General features: G+C 38.7%; 2 protein-coding genes across 3 annotated transcripts; both read right to left on the minus strand.

Annotated features, from left to right (window-relative positions):
• Positions 1-5975: 5975 nt before the first annotated feature.
• LOC148920659 (uncharacterized) lies at positions 5976-7542 on the minus strand. Its single transcript, XM_089053459.1, has one exon. It carries the CDS (start codon positions 6804-6806, stop codon positions 5976-5978), a length of 831 nt encoding a protein of 276 aa, XP_088909585.1. The 5' UTR covers positions 6807-7542.
• Positions 7543-13085: 5543 nt separating this feature from the next.
• Positions 13086-21794, minus strand: LHW (transcription factor-like protein). 2 transcript variants are annotated; one of them, XM_008232008.3, is made up of 10 exons: positions 21075-21794; positions 19831-20049; positions 19642-19723; positions 18739-18780; positions 18592-18651; positions 15721-17592; positions 15514-15615; positions 15058-15198; positions 14835-14960; positions 13086-13825 (listed from the first exon to the last, which is right to left on the minus strand). In XM_008232008.3, exons 1-10 carry the CDS (start codon positions 21167-21169, stop codon positions 13649-13651), a joined length of 2916 nt encoding a protein of 971 aa, XP_008230230.3. In that variant the 5' UTR covers positions 21170-21794; the 3' UTR covers positions 13086-13648. The 2 variants fall into 2 exon arrangements, with proteins under 2 accessions (XP_008230230.3, XP_088902623.1); XM_089046497.1 differs by lacking the exon at positions 19831-20049 and having other exon boundaries at positions 21075-21662.
• Between the last annotated feature and the right edge of the window lie 1679 nt (positions 21795-23473).

Here is a 23473-nt window from a genome sequence, read left to right on the forward strand (position 1 = left end):
GTGAAATTTTTTGAAGATTTGTCAGCTCGAGCTTTATTCCGGACTTGTGGTAAAGTGAAAATGAGTCGTCTGGCAAGAGTATTTTCAGAATGCAAACAACTGACTGATGAAGATCATATTTCTAAAGAAGACTTTGAGTATCTGATATGCCTTCGTTCGGGATTCGTTTCTCTACAACAGGAAAACTACCGAATCATCCAACCTTATAGCTCGCACCGGTTCAGTAGACAATTTTGTTATATACAACATGTGCTAGGAGAACTTAAAGATGACGTCCGGAATGATACTGTGCTATCAGTGTACTCACATTGGAAATCATGCTTGAAGGTTGGCAGTGCATCTACAATAACCTACCCACTAATGACAATATCCGGGAGTTTGAGGTCACATCTGACAATGTTATTTGGTGGTCGAAGGTGCATCACTTTGAATCTACGAAATCAAAGACAATCTCAACTGTAGGCAAGTCGTCGTCGCTTTCTCAGCCAAGATCTTTTAAGTCTCAAGGCCACGAAGTTTCAGTTCATGATAAACTCACCCGTGGTAGAGCGCTCCAAGTTCATCCAGAAGTTGAAGGTAGTTATACTACTCCTGCGCCTCAAGTTCAACACCTACCTCCGGTTGATGTTCCTTCAACTCAAGTCCTTAATGATAAAGGAGAAACAGAAAGTGTAGCAGATTCCCAGGAAGATTTCATTCCCCTTGGTCGACGCATTCGCCGTTTGAAGCGAGGGCATATAAGCAGCAATGAAGACAGTGAAGTCAACTTTAGGCATAAGAAGACAAGTATCGAACCTCTTTATTGCTATCTGGACACGGCATACCCACTTGATAACACATTCTTTTGTGATGTACCCGCTATTTCACAACCAGTTCTAATGAACGAGGTATGTATTTTATTTCACCTTGAGCCTCCCTTTTTTATACATATATATTAATTAATTAATTATATATATATATTTAGGGAGAAGTAGTTCATCATGTCCCTACTGTGTCCGAGCTTGTACCATTTACTCATTTTCCTATCGAAGAGGAAAATGATGCTTTGTGCCCGATAAGTGGTTCAGGTGTTAGCCTAAGAGGTATGATTCCAATCTTTATCACGCTCCGTATTTAGAAATCTTTGATTCTACTTGCTTAACCATTACTCGTCAATGTAGGTTCGCTTGTGCATCAACATTTGTTAAAGCCAGCTACTCATGCATCAACCTATGAAATGTCATGTGGGGAACCGAAATTAGGTGTTGCAGACAAAACCCTTCGCAAAGTAGTTTCCGTTCTGGGCAACCAAATAAAAAGCATAATCTTGAAGGCTTCATTAGAAAGGCTTCCTTCATTCAAAGATGAGATTGGCAAGTTGCTTGACTACCCTTGACAATGTAGGGGTGGAAGTCTCATCCCTACGAGGTATGATTGATGCACTTATGGTGACCGCAATTGACTATTGTTCTGCACACTCTACTTACTCCCAAAAGCTGTCTCCCGAGGTTCAAAGTGATCGTTTAGCTGTTATTGACTCTTCACTTTCTGTTGCCTTGGCTCTGCAACAAGCTGAAGAGGTTCATCAATTTTCGATACTAGAGTCTATTAAATCTGCCAACACGCGTATGGAGGAGCTGAAGAGAGAACAAGAGCAATCGGAGTCAAGACTGCGTCAATTAAACGAATCGCTTTTAAAGAGTGATGCACAACTTTCTTATCATCATGGTGAGGTTGCCCGTTTGAGAGAGGATAAGATTGCAGTTGAAGAAGCTCCTGTATTATCCACTGCTGATGCTGAGACTTTAGATGTGTTAGGAGTTTCTTTTGAGAGATTGTGTAACGGCTTCAAGGACTTGTCTTGGAAATAGCAAACTTTTGTTGTTGTAAACTTTCTTTGCTTTATTTATATTTCGCTTTGAACTTGCCAAAGTGTTGATGTTTACTAGTTAACTTTCGTAATGAAATAAAAGCACTTTCTTATTTCATTTTTTTTTTTGAATGGTTCAGATTGATGAGGAAACCCTTTGTTTTTTTATTTTGATGTGACTGAACTTGGAATTATTTATCCAAGCTGCCTACATACCCTCGGTGAAAAGGGATCAAGTCATCATGTAGTTTGTGCTCTAACTTTTGCTTGGACCGCCCTTCGGGTTTTCAGTCCAATGAGCCTTTTTTGTGTGTGCTCTAACTTTTGTTTGGACCGCCCTTTCGGGTTTTCAATCCAACGAGCCTTTTTTTTTTTATGCCGTACGCAGTTTAGGCTCATGCGGGCTAGGAGCTTGGTATCATTTCATACGTAGTATCGTTTCAAGAACTTTCCGTTGATAGGACCGACTCTTAAACCGTCCTCGGCTACTATCTTGTAAGCTCCACTTGTGTACACTTCTTGAACTATGTAGGGCCCATCCTATTTCGAAGTAAACTTGCTTCCGGTTTTGTGTGTTGTGATGATAGGTCTACGTAATGCGAGGACAAGATCTCCTACTTGAAAAGACCTCAGGAGAACCTTCTTGTTAAAAGCATTCGAAAGCCGAGCTTGATAACACTCTAAGCGTTGTTGCGCTTCGAGTCTCTTTTCGTCTAGTGCTTCTAACTCTTGGAAACGTAGCTTTGCGTTCTCTTCATCAGTCAATCCCTCTTGTACGGCCATCCTCAATGATGGAATCTGACTTTCTATAGGCAAGACTGCTTCCACGCCATACACGAGTGAGTATGGTGTAGCTTAAGTAGGCGTCCAGGTATGTCGTCCGATAAGCCCACAATGCTTCATTTATCCTTTCATGCCAATCTTTCTTGGTTCTTCCAACAACTTTCTTCAACAGGTTGCAAAGAGTTTTGTTGAATGCCTCCGCAAGACCGTTGGCCGGGGCATTGTACATTGAAGAGTTACGTAACCGAAGTCTTAACACAATTTATCCATCAACCGGTTCGAGAATGGCTTTCTATTATCTGTGATGATGTAGCGCGGCACACCATACCGATGAATGATATTCACTTTGATAAAGTTCACTACGTTTTCTTTCTTCACTTCCTTTAAAGGTACAGCTTCTGCCCATTTTGAAAAGTAGTCTGTGGATGCAAGGATGTAAGAATGACCATCAGAAGATTTGGGTGCTATTGGTCCCACCACATCAAGGCCCCACGCATCAAATGGCCATGAAGCAATTGTAGGATGTAGCAGCTCTGGCAGCTGATGTATAAAGTTGGCATGGAATTGACATGCTTGGCATTTCTTCACATAATCCATGCAATCCTTGACCATAGTCGGCCAATAGTAGCCCATCCTCTTTATTTGGAAATATAGCTTTGGCCCTGATTGATGAGCTCCGCAAATACCTGAGTGAGCCTCCTCCATTGCTTTGGATGCATCTTCTTCCCTCAAGCATCTTAGAAACAGGCCTTCGAATGAACGACGGTATAGAATCTCTTTATAATAAATGAATCGAGGTGCCCGACGCCATACCTCTGATCAATGTCTCGAATCATTTGGCAGTTTCTCATGCTCAAGATAATCCATTAAAGGTTGCCTCCAATCGTCAATGTCAATGGACAATACCAAGATAACGTTGGCTCCTTCTTGCCATGCCCCAAGTGTAAATGGAACGACCCAACGTTGGCAAACTAGAAGATTCACCGCTTCATCTTTTGTCAGTGCCAACGTAGTGGCAAGATTGGCTAAGGCATCTGCCATTTGGTTGTCCTTTCTTGGCACATGCTCCAGCGTCACGAAGTCAAACCTTTCCAGTAATTGCGTGGCCATTTGGTGATATGGAATTAGATCATCCTTCCTAACTTCGTAGTGGGTCAACAATTGGTTAATCACTAACATGGAGTCACTATATACTTCTAAGCTCGATATCTTCATCTCTACGGCCATTTGTAAGCCCATGATCAAAGCCTGGTATTCTGCAACGTTGTTCTAGCAAAGTTCACTTAAAGAGAATAAGTAGGGCAATACGTGTCTCTCGGGTGACAGGAAGACTATACCAGCCCCCGCTCCATCTTTACGAGCCGATCCGTCAAAAAACATCATCCAAGCAGGAGAAATGTCAGCGAAGAAGACTTGTTCATCGGGTAAGTCATCCGAAATTTCCCAATCTGCTGGAATTAGATGATCGGCTAGGAAATATGCAACAGCTTGCCCCTTTACCGCCTTTGCTGAAGTGTAGATGATTTCATATTGATTGAGAAGTAACGCCCACTTGGCCAAACGCCCCGTCAAGACTGGTTTTGACATAATGTACCTCACCGGGTCAGCTCATGCAATTAGATGAACCGTGAACGCTTGCATGTAGTGCCTTAACTTTTGAATAGCAAAGACAAGTGCAAGACACGTCTTTTCTATAGGCGTGCAATTCAATTCGGGACCAGTAAGAGTTCGGCTTAGATAATAGAGTGCTTGCTCTTTATGTGACTCATTCTCTTGCGCCAACAGGGCTCCAATTGACCTCTCTTGAGCCGCAATGTACAATATGAGTGGTTTACCTAGAATAAGAGCTCCTAACAGTGTAACCTTGCTCCTTCAACTTCTTTTGGGTATCACTAAGGCCATGCTTCCTTTCTCCTGTGATATCTGGATTAAGCTCTCCCATCGAAGAGGATAAGCCGAAGTCATAACCTGCCTTTGACATGAACTTATAAGCATTAGGGTCAAAACCTTCTTTTGTTCTTGTGACTGGAAGAGATTCGTGTCTTGTTGCCTCTTGTGATGGTCTGACGAACGCTGGTACCGAAGATTTCGAAACGTCTGAATTATTCAACTTGGGTAAAGGTATGGTTGTCGACTCCTTCAAGAACTTCATGTCGCTTTCTCCCCATTTCCTTGGCTTTACTTCTTCTCTAAATGGGGATTGTCCTTCCCTCCGTCGGGATGATGAGACATAGCGGAGGACGGGAGTACACCTTCCGTGAATCTGTCGGTGATGATCCTATTTGTCCGGACAAAGTGCTTTTTGACTTCTTCGAAACATTCTCTGTAGCATGAGGGCACTTTGAATGCTCTTCTTTTCTTGGCATGGCTTTTCCTGTCGAGTGAACCTCCACGGGAATAACTTCAGATACCACGTCTTCATCCATGTAAAATTTGGCGTCCGCGAAGTAAGACTCGGCTTCAGTAAATGGTTTGACGTCACCCAAGATTTTCTTTACTCCTCCTCTGTAAAATTTGAAACATTGATGTATGGTTAAAGGCACTATCCCATTTTCATGCACCCATGGCCTTCCTAATAGGAGATTGTAGGAGGTCTTAGCATCAATCACGTGAAATAGGGTGTTTGACTTTAAATCGCCTATCACGAGCTCGATTCTGATCATGCCCACAGCTCTTTGTCCTCCTTGATTGAAGCCTTGAATCATGAGACGACTGCGAGACAATTCGTCCATGGTGATGCCTAACTTCATCATTGTGGATTTAGGCATGATGTTCACTGCTGAACCTCCGTCCACAAGCATGCAACTAAGTTTTTGTTCTCGCACATACCCTGACACGAAAAGCGGACGATTATGTGGTTTAGATCCTAAAAAGAGGTCTTCATCGGTGAATGTGATGGAAGCGCACGTTGCGCAGCAAATAGCATAGTCTTGAGACTCAGGCTCTAATTCTCCGATCTTCCTTATCTTATTTGGTTGGATATCGAGATTCATTAATGCCTTTACCAATGCTACACGTATGGCTTCAGGGAGTTCCACCGCTTCATCAATATTTGAATGCGCTGGTGGATTTTCTGCCTGTGTTGAGACCTTTCGCTCTTCATGAGTTTCATATCTTCCTTCCGAGGCATCTTCGTCATCTACCTGATAGCAAGTTGTCACATGGACTGTCTCCGTTGGCCCTCTTACGAAGAACACTTTGAGAAAGTATTCTCCTAGTATAACTGGAGTTCGTGGCCCTTGGATTAATGGTCCATCTTCTTGTTTGGGTTTTTCCTCACTATCCATCTGGTTTTGTTCTTAGAATGTTGGTGCGAGCCTCTCTTTCGCCGCTCCTTCTTTGATTAAGCATTTTGTCGTTGAGGAATGTGCTTCGTACGAGACTTCGGCCGAATAACGAGCGTCCATCCTTCATTGTCATCAAAAGATGAGTTACCAACAAAGCCATCACCACATTGATTGTTTGGTTCGCCCACCACTTCTTTTGTACATAGACCAGTCTTCTGGTGTATGCTCTTTGTAGATTGAAACTCCGATCTTTTTGATAATATGGGCAACGGCACCGGATCAAAGGATCCGAACACAATTGTGGCAACGTTCACCTCCGCAATTTCGTCAACATCTAACTCGATCCTTCCTTGCCTAGCTAAGTTCATAATTAGCTCCTTCAACACGAAGCACTTTTCTACTGGATGGCTGACAATTCTGTGGTATTTGCAAAATTTAGGGTCATTGACCCGGTTCATCTCCTCAGGCCGCTTACATTCCAGCAATTCGATCACCTTCTTTTCTAGCAAATCCTCAAGCATACCTGCGACATCGGAGTCAAGAAAAGGGTACATTTTCTCCTCCAATTCCTTCAAGGTGCGCCGACATCTATCTACCTCTCGGGATGACTTCATCCTTTTGACTTCCCTATTCTTATCTCGGGTGGAGATTTTGACCGGGACAGTGTTGATTGTCATTGCTTCCTTGGTAGGCTTCTTGACCGGCTTATCTGTCTTTTGTCCAAAGACTTTCTCCTTTTTATGCTCGATGACGGGCTCATGCTTTCCTCCGTGGCTGGCGATGCTTAACTCCATATCATGGGCACGAGTGGCTAGCTCCTCAAACGTGCGGGGTTTAATCCCTTGTAGAATGTAGAGTAACCCCCAATGCATCCCTTTAATGCACATCTCGACTGCTAATATCTCCAAAAGCCTATCTTTGCAATCCAAGCTTAATAAACGTCATCGATTGATGTAATTAACGACAGGTTCATCTTTCCATTGCTTGGTATTCGTGAGTTCCATCATACTCACGGTGCGACGAGTGCTATAGAATCTGTTCAAGAATTCTCGCTCCATTTGGTCCCAACTGTCAAGGGACTCGGACTCCAAGTCTACATACCAATCAAATGCATTTCCCTTTAGGGACCGAACAAATTGTTTCACCAGGTAGTCGCTCTCCGTTCCAGCATTGTTGCATGTTTCGACGAAGTGTGCAATGTGTTGTTTTGGATTGCCCTTTCCATCGAATTGTTGGAACTTGGGAGGTTGATATCCCGTCGGCATCCGCAAGTTGTCTATCCTCCTGGTGTATGGCTTAGAATACATGAGCGTGTCTCGGGAAGGTGCTCCGTATTGAACTCTGATGGTGTTCACGATCATGTCCTGAAGTTGTTGGACCGACAAAGAACCCACCGAGGCGGCGTCAATTTTTCGTGCGACTTCTCACCGACTCTGTTCATGACCCAATCCTTTCTCGCTGGACTCCGCCTCATGATATGGTCCTTTCTTGTTTACGTCTTGACCAGGCTCCTTATCCTGATGTGCTTCCCACTTGTTGATGAGAGAAGCAATATGCGCATCTTTCTCTTCGACCATCTTCGTCTTTCGTGACCGCTTCGCTCATATGGGCCAGCTGTTCTTCAATAGACATTGCTCCCGTCACCATAACCTGCATGGCCATAGAATAAGACTCACTTATGGACGTCGAGGCAATCTCCTTCTGTTGGTCGTCGGCGGGATCCATAGTATGAGCTTGTGCTCGAGTCCGATGTTTGAAGCGAGAGGAAGCGTTCTCTTGAATTCTTCGAGCCCGAAAAACTCCTTTCTTCATTCCGAGAATTTCTCTCATCCGCCCGGGAGGTATTCTTCTTTGCCCCCAAAGAGGCGGATTGATAACCGTTCCACGCCTTGGTTCACATCTTTCGCCTTGGCTTGAGTGGTTATGGAAGTGACTTGTGGAATTGCGGATATCGCCTTGGCCTTGCTCCAGGTGACGACCCCAGCAGAATCTCCGCTTAAGAAGGAGGCGCTCACGCTTTTCCCTTTCGCCACAGGAACGGTTTGAATCTTCTTAGAGGCCATCGTGTTTGGCGTGTTGGTTGATTTTGGAACTGGAAAAAGAGATGAGAGGTAGAGATGGTCCCACTAGGCGTGCCAAATTTGTAAACATGAATTTCCTGCGACAAATGAGAAAAGAACACGTGTACAAAATAATATTTGTATTTATAAAATTTATGGTTACAATCTCTGTATTGAATCCTCTGATTCGATCTCCAAAATGTATAAAGAAAATTTGTGTTTGATGCAAGGGTCGTAGAGACTTGATCTTGATCAAACGGGTAGCACAAGGCTTATTTGGTGTTTGGGATTTTCTAGGGTGGAGGAACCAGCACGTATTTGTTGTGCTTGGTGGCTCTTTCAAAGTGTAGGTGAAGAATGCAGGGAGTTTTCTACTTCTTCTCAATGCTAGGTTTTTTTCTGGCCCCTTCTTTCGTCTCGAGGCCTCCTATTTATAGGCCCTTGTAGGATGCTTAACCTAGATAACTTTCCCCATTTAAAACCTTGTTTTGTGGGATTTTGATTTGATTTAAATCAATTCCCATAATCTGGCAATTTAACCAGATTATCTTCAATTGATTGACCTGATTAATATTTGATTTAAATCAAAGTCAATCACAGAAAATTCTTTCCCTTAATTTTGTCTTCATCTTGAACCGTCTGATGCACTCCTTCGGATGTCGCCACGTGTCACCTTTTTAACAGTTAATCCGATTTTGATGAGTCACACGCCACATGGGCGAATTATGGAGCCCACAATTTAATCCACTGAACCCTAATTATTTTCTCGTCCAATGGAATTTATTGCATCAAAATTTCTTTGTCTACAAGCATAATCAAGCAAACACCAAACAGCGGAAAAAGATGACTAGTCAACCGCACAAACCCAGATGACTAGTCAACTGTCAAGAACACAAACCCAGAAAGTTTACAGAGTTGGAAACCAGAAACTGTTTACCCAGAAACTCACCATTGGGAAAAACTAGGGGTCATCAACCGACCAGGCAATCCACTAAGTAGAAAAAGATTCTTACAAATGAACACAAGCAAGCTCAAGAAAAACCTAGATCTATTTAAGAAGATGAGCTATACCTTCTTTGTGCAATCTACTTCTCCAACTTAGCAATGCTTGAAGCTCAGTTCTTCATGGCAATGGCAGCTCCTTCTCCAGCTCGTTCATCCCATGGCACTAGCTTGCAAGCTCCAACACAAACCGAAACCAAAATTTGGATTCAAAGGAGAATGACCAATTTCTTCAAGAAACCATACTCTTGAAGAAATCAGTCTTGAATCTGACCTAGATATAAATGAGAGAATGATTTAAGTAGCTAGATTCATATTCGTGTTTCAAATGCAGTTTTTCAAAAAGAAATCAATTGGAAAAACTCATAGATGAAATATTTGGTTCTCTCTTGAGGAAGAAGAAGAGAAAGAAAGCAAGTCAATCTTTCCAAAACTTCCACGCAAAAGAGACAGCCGCCAAATGACCAAAATCGTAGCATTTACAGACCAAAAAATTCCTTAGGTCAAAAACCCACAAGGCAGCAGAGAGAGAGAAAGAAGAATAGGACAAAACAGATTGTTAACCAGCTGGAAATCCTACAGAGCAAGGATGACTAGTCATATGAGAAACGGATGACTAGTCATCTTTTTATGAAGACTGTTTAATGTAATGATATGCAATGCTCAATACCTTTGTCAATTTGCTTGTGCCACCATAGAGCAGAGATTAGAAAAGAACACCAAGAAAAGTTTTTCTTAATCTAAATTTGAGCTTGATAAATAACAATACACATCCTATTACAAAGTTGTCAAGGGAAGCCAAAAGAAAATTATAAAAACCATACATTAACATCTTGACACGGCACAAGGTGGCGACGCATGTCCATGGATAATATAGTTCTTTGCTTGTACTAAAATGCCTTTTTGTGGTACTAACAAATTTCTTGGCCTTTGGGCGAAGTTGATCATTGTCGTCCTTAAACCTCGATAAGTAAAGATTTGGGGATCCTTGTAGCTTACCTTTAGTGCCCGTAAGAGCATCTATAATGGGCCCCCTAAAACACTTCCTTAGACAAATTTTAGGGAGAAATTGTAAAAATACAACTTCAACCATGCTCTCTATCCACCTCCTAAAATAGGGAGATCTCTAGGAGCTCCTAAATCTGAGGAGAGATAAATGACTCCTAGTAGCTCCCTATAATTTAATATTGCTTTATTTAATGAGTATTTCAAACCTTTATTTAATGCTAACTATTTTTTATTTTATTTTTAAATAGAGATGGACCAATCAAAAAAGAATTATAGCATTTATGACTCCCTAAACTAGAGAGCATGATTGAAGTTTAAATTTTATAGAAAGCTCCTAAAATGACTTTTATATGTTTTTAGCTAAAATTTAACTAAAAATTAGAGAGCATGATTGTGGATGCTCTAATGTCCTAGTGAGCTTGACATTGTCAAATCATGATCGATCAGCTATAATATAAACAAATACTACTTTCATTCATAATTTTTGATGAACACAACCTTACAAGTTACAATTGTCTACTATGAGTTTTTATATTCTTAAAATATTATAGTTTCATTATGAATAGAAGGGGAAAAAATTTCTCAATGTAAACAACTAAGCTATATATCACTCAACCATTGATCTCATATTCTGTCGCGAAGTGGACGTTTTACAATATTCATAGACGAAAATGTTCTTGACACTGAACCTAGCCCATCTAATTAATTAGCACATGTTGCATTTATCTTATTTAATTCAAAGTCTAGTTCAATGCATTTGTTAGGTTTATGTTTGATACATACATTGTTCCAAGTCTTGATACCAGGCACAAACCTAGGCTATAGCCTAGGTGAGTTTTATTATTTTCTTATAGTTAGTGTTAATGCTAAGCATATATGATCAATTGTTGTTGGCATTATTGGTGTCAAATAGGCCTCTTTAAATAAATAAAATAAAAATCATATGTTCTTAAATTAAATTTATATATTTATGATCAATTCCATCAGCCTCCTTATAAGGGTTTAGTTGAGCCTAAACTCTAATAGTCCAGTAAGGTAAAGTAGCCCACCCCATTTTGAAATCTTAGGTCCATCCCAACTTGGTACATGTGAGGTTATTTATGATAAACTACTTATGGAGGGTTGTTCCATGACAATACTATTTAATCACCTCCTCCATTATGGAATGGACATTCTGTTTTGAGTGAATTTAATAGCCTTTGGTTTTTGAGAAGAAGGATTTCTTCTCGTTTTCCTAGCTTCTCTTTGGTGGTTTTCTTAGAGTGGCGAGTTGTTTGTCTCTGAGTGTTCACTTATGGTTTCTCTTTATGGTATGTTTACTAATCAAGAATTGGAATTCTCATCAAGAATTGAATTCTACCTATGGAGCCCACACAAAATTAGGAATTGAATTCATAATTTTGAAGGACTTCAATTCTTGAGTGAGAGGTGATATTCTAATTTCTGGAGAACTAACACATTAGAAATTCATCTTTTTTACCCATTATATCCTCACACAATTTTAAAAATTCTAAATTTGTCATCTACTTTAACCCAACAACGAGGAAATTTTAGTAATTAGTACCACTCCTACCTGAATTCCATATGGTTTAATAAACTACTTCAATAAGAATCCGGAATCTAACTCATCTCAATTCATATGGTTTAGTAAACAACTTCAATAGGAATCTGGAATCTAATTCTCCTCAATTCAACTCCTTCTAATCTAATTACGAATTAATAAACATGTAATTATTCTCCATTTTTTTAGTGTGAGTTATCTTCATTAAAGCAATTGCAATCAATAAAACTAAAGTCAATATAATAAACAAATACAAAGTTGTTCTATGCATCCTTTGTCAACCATTTTTATTTTCTTTTTTTGCAAGACTATTAATCCCTTAAAATTGAGAAAAACAACTACTCAAACACATATGACGAATATAAAGCTCAAGTTGATCTTCATATGCTAATAAGTCCCAATATGAAAAATCTTGAGGATAAAATTGAGCAAAATGAATTAGCTTTTGTTTGTCAAAACTACGAATGAATCATGCTTACACAAAAATGCCAAACAAAGCAACTCAATATTTACCTCATTGAAGTAATCATTTAATTCTATAAAGTACTCATAAACGACATAAACAAAGAGCTCCACACAATAATAATGACGGTTTGTATTTATTGGAGCATTACATTGTGACCTCTCTCAAGCTACATACGTCTCCTCCACTAACCTATTTGCTTCACCCACACAATCATTGTGGCCTCCGTGAAGGAGTATTTTTGTATCGTATTTTCCTTTCAGCTCCATACAATCACCAAATTAAGGAAAAACAAGAAAAAGGCTTTTATTTGCACCCGACCTATTTTGCCCTTGTTTCTTTTGTAAGGGGAAAAAAAAGTCTTACAATCACTGGCATTTGCAAGGCAGAGACGCTAGAAATGCCAATTTCAACTTCTTTTCTTTGGTCAACTAAGGCTAACCATCTGGGTGGTCATCATAATGTGTCACTTCAACTGAAGCTGGCAATTGTTGGCCCCAAGGTCAGCGGGCCTCTACCGAGACCAGCCATGATATAGTTATGGTCATGACCACCTCATTAAAAACTAATTTCAAAAAGAGATATTTAGTGATAGGGGAATGCTAGCAATCTTCTCTCTAACATTCTCTAGCACTAATATTATAAATACAAATTTATAAATAAACTCTACATAATTGAAATTTATATAAACAAACCAAAAAAAACCCCCCAAAAATAACAGCTAACCTTATTGAATTTAATATTGATTATTAAATTACTTTGATACCCTATTGAGTGTTTTGGGTATTTTTATGAGATTTTAAGGTTAGACTTTGTTTTAAGAAATTTGATGGCAATTTTGTTATTTATAAGAACTTAAAAGCTCTTTTTATCATGTTGTAAATGGATTTTGAGTGTGTTTTTAAAGTTCATTTCATATGAGATATTTTTATAAATTGAGCCCCATATTGGATATAATAGTGAATCTCCCTTTGAAAAATTAGAATTTTGATATATATCATGCCACTTTCAAGTTTAATGTCATGCCATTCAATTAAGCGGAAACTAAAGCAAGAGAATCCAAAGGAAAACATTTGTCAATTACCATGCATTCTCAGGCATGAAACAGAACTGATCAATAAACCTTACAAATTCAAATAAAGAAAAAGGCAGTCTTGTTTAACTAACACTTGGAACCCTTACTCCCATATATCCCACAACCTCTATACATTTGCAAAAATCTACAGCCCATAAATCATACCCAATCAGTAGCCTCTACATAAACTGCCAAAGTGCCCTCCATGGCTAAAATCTTTTAGTAGGGCCAATAATTCAAACATTCGGATTCTTAGCTAGGTAAAAGTAAACACACCATTAGAATGATTTTGCAGAGTTCCTCACTAATACAACAAATCTCACCCGGCTAAAATTGAGAGGTCAGGATCATGATTTGTGGTAGATAAACTTGGTCAAAGAGAGAACCTCCAGAGAGAACTTAGTCTAGAATGCATGTTTGTCATGGCAAGCAAACACTTGGCTTGCTCTGAACATGTCCAGACCAACAAACTACAGCTAGTGGCTCATCACAATCTACTGCTCCTACGAACTCGGGTATGGGTTAACATTTCCAGACCAACAAACTGTATAGCTAGTGGTTCATTGTAAACTACTAGGCCTACCAGTTGCAGTGATAGGGGATGCTAGAGGAAAAGAGTGTTGGACCATCATACTGTTCTTCATGGCATTTACCGATGACGCATTGCCTTTTACAGTTTGCTCCAAAAGTTGAACAAGAGACATAAATATTTCCATCCTCGTTACATCCCTATTTGCCTGCAGATAAAACTTGGAAGTAAATGACCAATATATAGAAGCTAGTGTTGCATGTGCCTTTTGAACAAGCACATGATTTCAACGTGATAAAAATGAGTAGTGACAACAAAGCATATGCAAAAACACTTAATAGAGATCAAAGCTCGCGTTAAGGAATCCAGTAAGAGAATGACACGTCAACTTTCATTCTAATCAAGAAAATATTGGTAATAAAATTCAGGGCAGCGAAGGCCTACAACAAACATACATACTCTCATATCTACATTTTTATGAGAAAATGTGGACGCTTAAGATTACCATGGCGTCTTTGTTGCTGATACTATGATACAAAGAGTTCCTCAAGTTTATATGTTTATTCTAATTTTCATTTTTAACCTAAATTAAAAGAATCCAACAGGCTACTAAATCCTTGACTCATGGTTCAAGTTAAAAGTATTTCCATTAGTTTTCATATAATGCGACCTTCACACTTTTTATCACTTGCTTGGGAGATTGAAATGAAGCTGATGTTAAAAATCCTTTAGATTCCAGATAGCAGGACTCCAGTATGATAAACACAGATACAGCTGTTTGTAACCACAGGCTTAAATGGTTTAAAGAGGGGCATGGGGTTAGTAGATTGAATGGGAATTTAAAGACTTCATGGTTGTAGGAGATTCACCGATTTGCAGGTGCAGAATTTTTGCGTAGTTGTATTTTAGATGATGCTTGAAGCAGAATATTTTCTGAGTATTCAATACTCTATTTGATTCCTTAATAACTATTAAGAAGAGGAATTTTAGGGCCTTAAACTAGGTTTGGGGTTACACCAAAGTTCAGGGAGAGAAAAAAAAAAGGACAGAATTTTCACGATAAATTAAGAACAATAATGACTGACAATCTCACTAACAAAGTTCCAAAACATTATTGCTAGACTGAACAAGCAAAGCATGTCACTAACAAAATAATAAAACAGAAAGGGAAAAAACAGAAAGGATAATTCCAAATACAAAAGGCTTTTGAATATTACCTCTACTGCAAAGCGTGCCCATATCTTATCATTCCGAGCTTCCATCACCCCCTTCAAGATGGTCAAACCCAAACCTCTGATCAAATCAGCAATTTCTAAAAAGAAACCCTGTTCTTCACAAAGCATCTGGCAATAGAGATAACAAAACAGAAAAACATTGATACACACTTCACTTACAGCCAAAGCTCCAATTTCAGAAATTCAATAGAATGTTAATCACTACCTCCACAAGCATTTGACGAGGTGGATTCAGATCCTCAACGATGATAGGGCAAACCATTGATTGTGACCCAACCTCAAAAGCCCATGTTGCCCCCCCATCAAAGTTGTCGTTTAGAACCAGTCCACCTTCTTTGCCAATAATCTGCATAGCAAAGAAATTTAATACACCATCTAAAAAGGTTTTCTTTCTTATTTGTTATATCTGAAAGCAAACAACGGTGTACCATCAAACCATGATAGCACATAAACGACATTTACTACTATATTTTATAATTTCTACAGCTGCCCTAATTTATGGCATCAAATATATAATATACACATTATACCACTTAGAAAAATTGTGAAGCATAATATTCCTTGTTTTTAAATATCTCATATCCTGACTCCCAACTTTCTCATCCATGAGAAATTTTCTGTTTAACAGCAAACACGGGAGAGAGTAGACAGTCTTTTGTACCTTAGATTCTCCGGTTTGTTTTAGCTTGTCAGCATGCTTTGTGACGCTTTGCAAGAAAAGCATATGCTTGATAGTGCGTTCGAGCAGTGCGTCTATGCTACACTGTAAAAACAATATAATGGAATCAAAAGAATGGCATCAGCATCTGGCATCTGATTATTGTAAAATTCCAAAGAACGGACAGGAAGCAAAGAACAAATATATTACTTTTGCTCCATTTGGCACAATATCCCGCAACTCTTTGACCCGATCTTGGATCATCTGACGATCTTTTGGCCTTGGCCTAGGGTTCTCTCCAGGTTTAAGCCTTTTGCGATTTGATTTTCCCATTACATCAGGCCTCTTAGAATATGCAGTTGAAACACTACTCTCATGCTTTGCAGTATTACCCTGTTCAGCCCAAGAACTTATACCAGATCCATATATGGAGGTAGTCTGGGAACAGTTCCCCACATCATCCCTGCTACACCCAGATTGGAAAGAACTGGGTTCTTCTATCCCTGCTTTTCCAATAGCCTTAGGAAGGCCCAATGTCTCCCCATGCACATGATTAGGCATACTAACCCGTCCACAAGTGGGAGAACTGTTAGGCATGGAAGAGCTACTGATTTTTGTCAATGTTGTTCTACATGACACATTATCATCAGAGCTCTGCTTGACAGCAGACTGAGCCCTAGAGACCACAGCATCTAAAAGATGGTCAGCGGCTCCCCCAGAGAAAATGCTACTGTTTGATATTCCTTGACCTGGTGAATAATAATCAGAACCCAACTCCTGCACATTTGTAAATGTCGAAGTATTCTCACCCAGGTCTTTTGTATTTGAACCTATCTCATCAGCAAGAAATTTGTTCCAATTGCCATTAAACAGCTTATTTTTAAAGTCCATACCCAAAACGTCAAACAAATCAGCTCCTGATGAAATTTGAGTACAAGCATCATGTGTACCATTTGCAGATCCTGGACTACAAATTTTATAATCAAGGTCATCATGAATAATATCAGGGATGTTCTCGCTCAAAGACATGTGTTCATCTGGATGAATCAATGGTATGCTAAGAGCTTTAAACAATTCATGATCCATCCGTTGCTCCCTCAGGGCCAGTTCAGTCTGAGTAAACTTCACATTGGTAGAAAACTGTCTCTGGTCAGAGCCCTTTGAAAGCATGTTCTGAGAAGCTGATTGACCTGCCACACTGGATGAAGAAACCCCTTCAGTTTGGAAATCATCAGCCTTCTGAAATTTAACACTGGACAGACGCCCACCACAGAGGTTGATGTCAGCTGCCCTGTGTGAGTCTGAAGGAGAACAAGGAACTAAAATTTGCTTTGAATGACTACTTGATCCACCATGTGCTTGACTTCCTCCAACCACTGAAGCAGGTATCAAACCTTTGCTCTGATCAAGGATTAAACTTCCATTCGTTCTCAATTGAGGCATGATACCATTCGACGCGCTAAAGTTGTTATCAAGATCATACCTAATGCTACCACCAGATAAGATCTGATGTTCCATCAACTTCAGACTGCCCTGATTTGCACCTGATTGACCCAAACGAGATGGGTATTTGAGTCCCCTGCTTGAATTATATGAGGGAGTCAGCTGGTTCAACCACACATCAGAATTTGTGGCAATTACTTCAGCTCCCCCAACTCCATCCTTTCGTTGGCCGTCAAAAGAAAAGTTCGGTTTCATCAATGGAGAAACCGTTGGTTGTTGAGGGTCATCATGAATTTTAGGTAGATTTTGGGTAAGGTTAGGGGTTTGAAATGTTGAATCAGTAGTTTGAGACTTATTGTGAACATCTTTAAGAAGAGAGTGAGATGGTTGGCCAACAAGGCCTGAGGCCCGAGATGAGTTGCTTTGATGTGTATAGTTATCAGTCATCTGAGCAGAACCTGTTACCTTATTATTTAAAGCTGGATGCATAGGTGTCAGCATACCAGCAGTATAGGGTACTCCAGATTTCTCAACCAAATCTTTTGTTGCATAGTTTTCTGATAACAGAGCACCAGGAATGCATCCTAGTTGCAGGATTAAACTCTTCACATCATTGATGAATCCTATATTCTCCATCATCTGAAGCAGAATGGATACATTAATCAGGTTGGAAGCAACTGACAGAAATCAAGAATTGATTTGGCTAGCTAAAAATAACCAACAGCTTGCGCCAGAATGGTCAAACTTGAAGAAAACATAGGTACTAATAGTAATACAGGTAAAATAAAATAAAATAGACTCATTGCTAGGGAATTTTTGTCTTAAAATCACATCCATTGTTGCCTTTTTTTTTTTTAATAACATACATCCGTTGTTGCTTGCAACAGTGGCTTGCCCAGTCAAATAAATAATTCATTTGTCCTGAAGCCCATAACTATCTTTTGTTATACAAAATAACCACTCCTCAAGGGGTTAAAGTACAGTGCCCAGAGGTCTTGCCTTACAAATATTGCTAAATCCAGAGTTACACAGGTGAAAATTTTACCAGGATGGACAACCATAGATTTTCCTCATGGTTGGACAAACCTGGTCATTTAGCTAGAAAGAAGAAGAACTCTGGGACAGAGTGAGGTTCTTGGCAGCTTTATGGGCATGGGTTTGGGATGATTTAGGGATTATTCTCATTCTTCTATAATGTTGGTTTTGTTAGCTGTTGTGACGTGAGACTAGATTTTTCGAATTTAGAGCTTTCCTTGCTTACCTTTGTTTCTAGTGGTCTGTCTTTTATTGTATTTTCTCCTCTCTTCAGATTGTGGATTCCTTATCTACTCTTTGTATAGCTTTTCTACTTTAATAAATTGCTGTTTCTCTTTTTTCTTTTTTTTTTAAATTAAAATAAAGATAGAAAGCAAATGATAGTGTCAGGCGTGGGAGAATAAGATGCAAAGTACTGGAACAATATATTTTTTGGGTGATTTAAGGGAACAATATACATATCTAACAGTGCCACTTACATTCTGTCATCTAAAATTCACTAAACCCAGATGCACAACGAAGAAAACTAAATGCATATTACTGTGTAAATATACATTCTGCCATCTAAACTCATTAAACCAATATATACTATAAAGGACTTACAGCCAGGGAAGAACCAAGTTGAACAACACCATGAGGAAGAACAGGAATAACTGCAATTGTCTGCAGCCCAAATAAAACACAAGTACTGTTATGAAACATAAAAATATAGAATATGCAAAACAGTGGACTATATTAAAACTGACATACCTGCATGCCAGCAGAAAATTGGTGGTGCATCTCATTTAGGACCTGAAACAGCCACAAAATCAAGTCATATAAAGTACAAATGCCAAACCCCAAAACTTGAATATAAGTCACATTTAGTGAATCCACATGTCTGAGAATTTCAACGTGCAAATGCCAAACCTTTAAAGTTTAAGCCTCTCACAGACACCACATTAATGAAAACTATTTCTTTGTTTTTTAGGGGACACATTAATGAACCTATTAAGAGGGATCTACATCATTAACTTCCATTTAAAATTTAGTTTTACACATTGAAGCATAAAGACCAGCTACTCCGTGAAAAAAAGAAAAACCAACATTCACATGTTTTCAATTATGAAGAATAGAGCCACCGAAGAACAGATCACCTTGATTCCGTATAATCTGTGTGCTTACTAATTAGGATCCTGACTTTCTCAGAAGGATTTCATTGAACTTTTCAAGTTTTCAAGGAAAAAACTGTATTAAAAGGCACGGGTAGAAATTCTGTTATATCATACTGCATCCCCCACTCGCAGGAAAAATTTTGTTCAACAACCATCATGAAAATTCAAAGATTGATATGCAGTTCCTGATAAAGTACTTCTATTTTTTAAATAAACATCAAACACACATTTATTTTTTTAAGGAATTAATATCAAGTGTTCAATCTTCATTAAACAGTCAGTAAGCAAAAAAATTTTAAGGACTGTATATATACGAACACACACACACACAAATATAAACTTCTTATGAAATATGTATTCATGTATATACATGGAAATAAAGAGTTAGATGAGATCCTGCCAAACATGTGTGTAAAGTTGAAATTTATTGTACCATTTTCATCAGCAATAAATAAGAAAATTCATATCAAAATGGGGTATTCGGAATACTAATATATACCTCCGGTGGATGGGCATCTTTAGTGTAATTGCTTGATAGAATCCATTGATGGTTTCCTGTAAATGCAGCTCGTCCCACTATTCTGAAAGGGTCCAAAAAACAGTTTTTAAAAAAGGCTGCTAATAACAAAAGAACTTTAAAAATGAGATACATGCCAAGCAGAAAACATAGTTAACAGAAAGGTCATACCCTTCGCCCACTATATTAAACGGTTTATCCATCATCATTCTATTAATAAGTGAAGACACTCTTTCCTCTGGTTGAATACCATTAGAAGAGGAACACACTTCAGAAGAAACCCAGCACCCTTCCCACTCTCCAAATGGTAATTCGGCTCTTTCAGTTCCAGCAATGCGTTTAGGTAGAGAACATATTGATGGTTCATAATGACATTCCCAAATTAATAGTCTGCCACCAAAGTAGAAGTATTTTCTTTAAACTCAAATTACAAAAGCCTCATCACTGAACAGATGAAAGTCCCAAGAACAGACATCAAAACCATCAAAAGATGGCATGGGACATGAGCACATCAAAGATTTGAACATTAACAACAAATAATGACATAAAAAGTACAAAAAATAAATAAAAAGACTTGAAGGCTAAATAGTTCAATTTAATTGAAAGTAGTTTTAATATGTGTCATAAATTATTTAAGTTTCAAACATATCTATTTAAAATGCATTTCTCAGAAGTGAAACAGTGAAGAAAAGATAGTAACTGGTCAGCAGAGAAAACTCTCCTTTTTATTTGGGTCAAAGCAAATTAACCTGTCATTGCTGGTGAACAAAATAATAATTAAAATACCTTTCTTGTTACTTGAAAAAAAAATGTATATATACAAGAGGGTATAAAACCAATAAGGAAGACAGATACTGATGGAATACTCATAGGCAGTAAATGAGTCCAATAAAGAGCGGGTTTGGCAAACTAAATGCAAACCCACTTTTCACTTAGATTCTTAAAGACAAAACAGAACAAACCAAAAACCAAAACATAAACTTCCAAAAACAGAAATAAAGAGACACAAGATTGCGAATCAAATACAAGAGAGAACACACCAAACAATGAGACTATAACATCTCCATCGTACATCTTAGAATATATCCCAAACCCTAGCCCTTCCAACCAAACGGAAAGAGACAACATATAACTGATAACAGATCCACACTGTTTGGCCACTGAGAAAATGCAGGAAAACAAAAGAAAAATAAAATTGAAATAAAATCTAAAATCTCTAAAACCTCAACCTGAAAAGTGAAAATTATCCGAACTTTTCTCCACTTTCTCAGGGCAACCAAACAGACACATAGGGAGCAGAATTATTAGCCAAACAAAGACAAATTTTTCAAAAAGAAATGGAGGACAAATAAAATAGGAAAACCGAATATTTTTACAGCATTGTTTGTGTTTCGTCCAATTTGTGGGGAACTTACTTAGGGTTTTGGCAGCCGATCTTCCAGAACACAGCATAAGCCCACTGATTGGAACCACAGAGTGTCTTGAGCGCTTGTTTAAGCAAAAGCCCCATAGTTTCGGCTTCTTCGGAGCTCAAAAATCAAAAAATCAAAGCAGTAATCGGACGAAAACCACAAATTTACAGCCAATAGAAACAGACAGCGAGGAAGCACATCAAGATATCAGTGCCGGAGACCGTACATTTCCAGCGCCTAACTCCCACGGCATGATCCTCTTCCCGCCTGCTTCGTCCTCAATCCACCAGTCCTCTTCCTCTCCGGATCCAAGTTCCACGAGTTCAATCGCAATCTCCGGCCGGCCATGGATACAATACAGAGCGAGAGTGAGAGAGGGAGAGAGAGGGAAACTGAACGGTTTCCGAAGAATCTGAACCCTACACTATTCCACAAGCTTCGAGCCTGTAGAAAGCCTCCATTGTTCTTCTTGGTCTTCGTTTTGAGCTAAAAATGGTGAAATTTGAAGAGTTGCAGAGCAAACAAAAGAAGACGATAGAGAGAGAGAGAGAGAGAGAGAGCGATGCGTGTGTCGTGGAGACTGTCCAATACGGTATCGTTTGCTGTGGTGGAGAGCGATAGAGAGGTCTGTGAGGTAAGGTGAGGTCGTGTTCAGCTTTTGCTTCAGCTGCTGCTGCTGCTGCTGCTCTGTTTGTTGCTGCGAAATTCTCTGCGTAATGTTTTGGAGTGCGCTAAAGTGCGCCACAATAAAGAGGCCGAGAGAGGTTGGGGCTGGGTCACAGCGCTGTGATGTTAGCTTGCCCTGCATTTCTTTTTTTTTTTTTTTTTTTTTGGGTTTGTCGTGTTTGAGTCAGATTGGGATGTAATTGTTGTTGGGTCTGAACAAATAAGGTTAGTGCGGATTGCTGTCGTGATTACGTCATATTTGACACTGCCCTTGCTTTTTGGGTGAAATTACAGGAGTGGCAGATGGGGGGAGGATGGCTTTGGATTTGAGTGGAAGAACACGTGGAGGGCTGCGATTGTTTTGGTGGTGTGTGTTTTTTTCTTCTGAAGTGAGAAAATAAAAAAGGAAGAAACATCCATATCTTTTTTTTTTTCTTTTTTGTGTTGCGAGAATATTCATAAAATCATGATTAATGATTAAAGCGGAGAAAAGGGCCATGATGGAGGAGATTTGACTCTTCTCCACTTTTTTGCTTTCTTTTTCATATTTTGACTTTTAATCTTGTTGCATTTACACCAAATTTAATTGCAAAATCGACTCATGAATTAAGGATAATGCAATTGAAAATGAAAAATAAAAATAAAAAATACCTGTCCAAATAATGAAACTTATATCAATAAAAAATAATAATAATAATAACTTGAAAAGTAACACCCGACCACCCCCTGTTCAAGATTTTAAACTTTTTTTTTAATTATTTGAATAGATGTCCATTTGCAATTGAGCCATTTTTTATTTCAAGAGGTGGTCCTCCTCTTCTTTTATGGCTTTATGCTTCTATCCTAGGTCCTAGGTTCGATTCTCCTTTCTCTCAACATCACTTGAGTTAGTAGCTATTTCTATTTTTTTTCTTTGTTGAACATTAAGAAACAACAGCAGTCCAAGCTTTTTGTGTGCTCACAAGTGGTCTTGGATTCAAGCCCTTATAGTATCTGTGTGTATGAGTTTCCTCATTCCCCTCCTAATTTCGACAAAAAATACAATATAAAACCCACAGCCTAGGAAATATGGTTAAACTCAATGGAACAGTAATGAAGCTTTGAGAGTTCCATACTTGATTAAATGAACACAATGATTTCAATCTCATCATCATGTGAAACATTTGTGCTGGTCATCATGTATGACTTTCGTTGTACCAAAATCACAGTTGCATTGGCATCTACTGTAGTCATGGCAAAAAGGGTTGATTTTGTCTCTACAACATTATTAGGATTCACTAAGAAGTTTTGTCGTCATGATCTTTCAAGACATAAAAATAAGTCATTGGATGACACTGAAAGATCATCTTGAGCACTTATTTTATAAAAGTTAAGAGATGCCTTAAGTACATCGCCAAAAGCGATTTCTTAAAGGATATAGAAGGAATTAAAAATTAATTAAAGGGCACAATGTGTACTTTAGTTCATTGATCTTCAGAATTGTTGCCACATACTCAAATCTTGATGGAGTTAAAATTTAATTAAGACTCCTGAAGAGTCCATAAAACTATTCTTAAAACAAACAAGGACTTGTTAGAATGACAAGTTTTTCCATGTAGGTTTTAAATGCTCAAAACATACCAATGCGTGTAATATGCCAACAGATCTTTATTGTAAATCTTAACTTTTGCTATTTGCATTTTCGTAGACCTAGTGAAAAAATTAATGAGAATAAGCTTTATTTTCATTTTGATTCT

Source organism: Prunus mume, linkage group LG1, assembly GCF_029339155.1.
Source record: "Prunus mume cultivar Tortuosa linkage group LG1, ASM2933915v1, whole genome shotgun sequence".
Lineage (NCBI taxonomy): Eukaryota > Viridiplantae > Streptophyta > Magnoliopsida > Rosales > Rosaceae > Prunus > Prunus mume.

What these genes read in the sequence shown, in the direction of transcription:
- LOC148920659 (XM_089053459.1), bottom strand. Translation starts at nt 6,806, where the DNA reads ATGTGCATTAAAGGGATGCATTGGGGGTTACTCTACATTCTACAAGGG.
- LHW (XM_008232008.3), bottom strand. Translation starts at nt 21,169, where the DNA reads ATGGGGCTTTTGCTTAAACAAGCGCTCAAGACACTCTGTGGTTCCAAT. An exon ending in CTCGTCAAATGCTTGTGGAG is followed by an intron (nt 14,961 to 15,057) that starts GTAGTGATTAAC and finishes CTCTATTGCCAG; the next exon opens with ATGCTTTGTGAAGAACAGGG. An exon ending in GGGCACGCTTTGCAGTAGAG is followed by an intron (nt 13,826 to 14,834) that starts GTAATATTCAAA and finishes TTTTATCTGCAG; the next exon opens with GCAAATAGGGATGTAACGAG.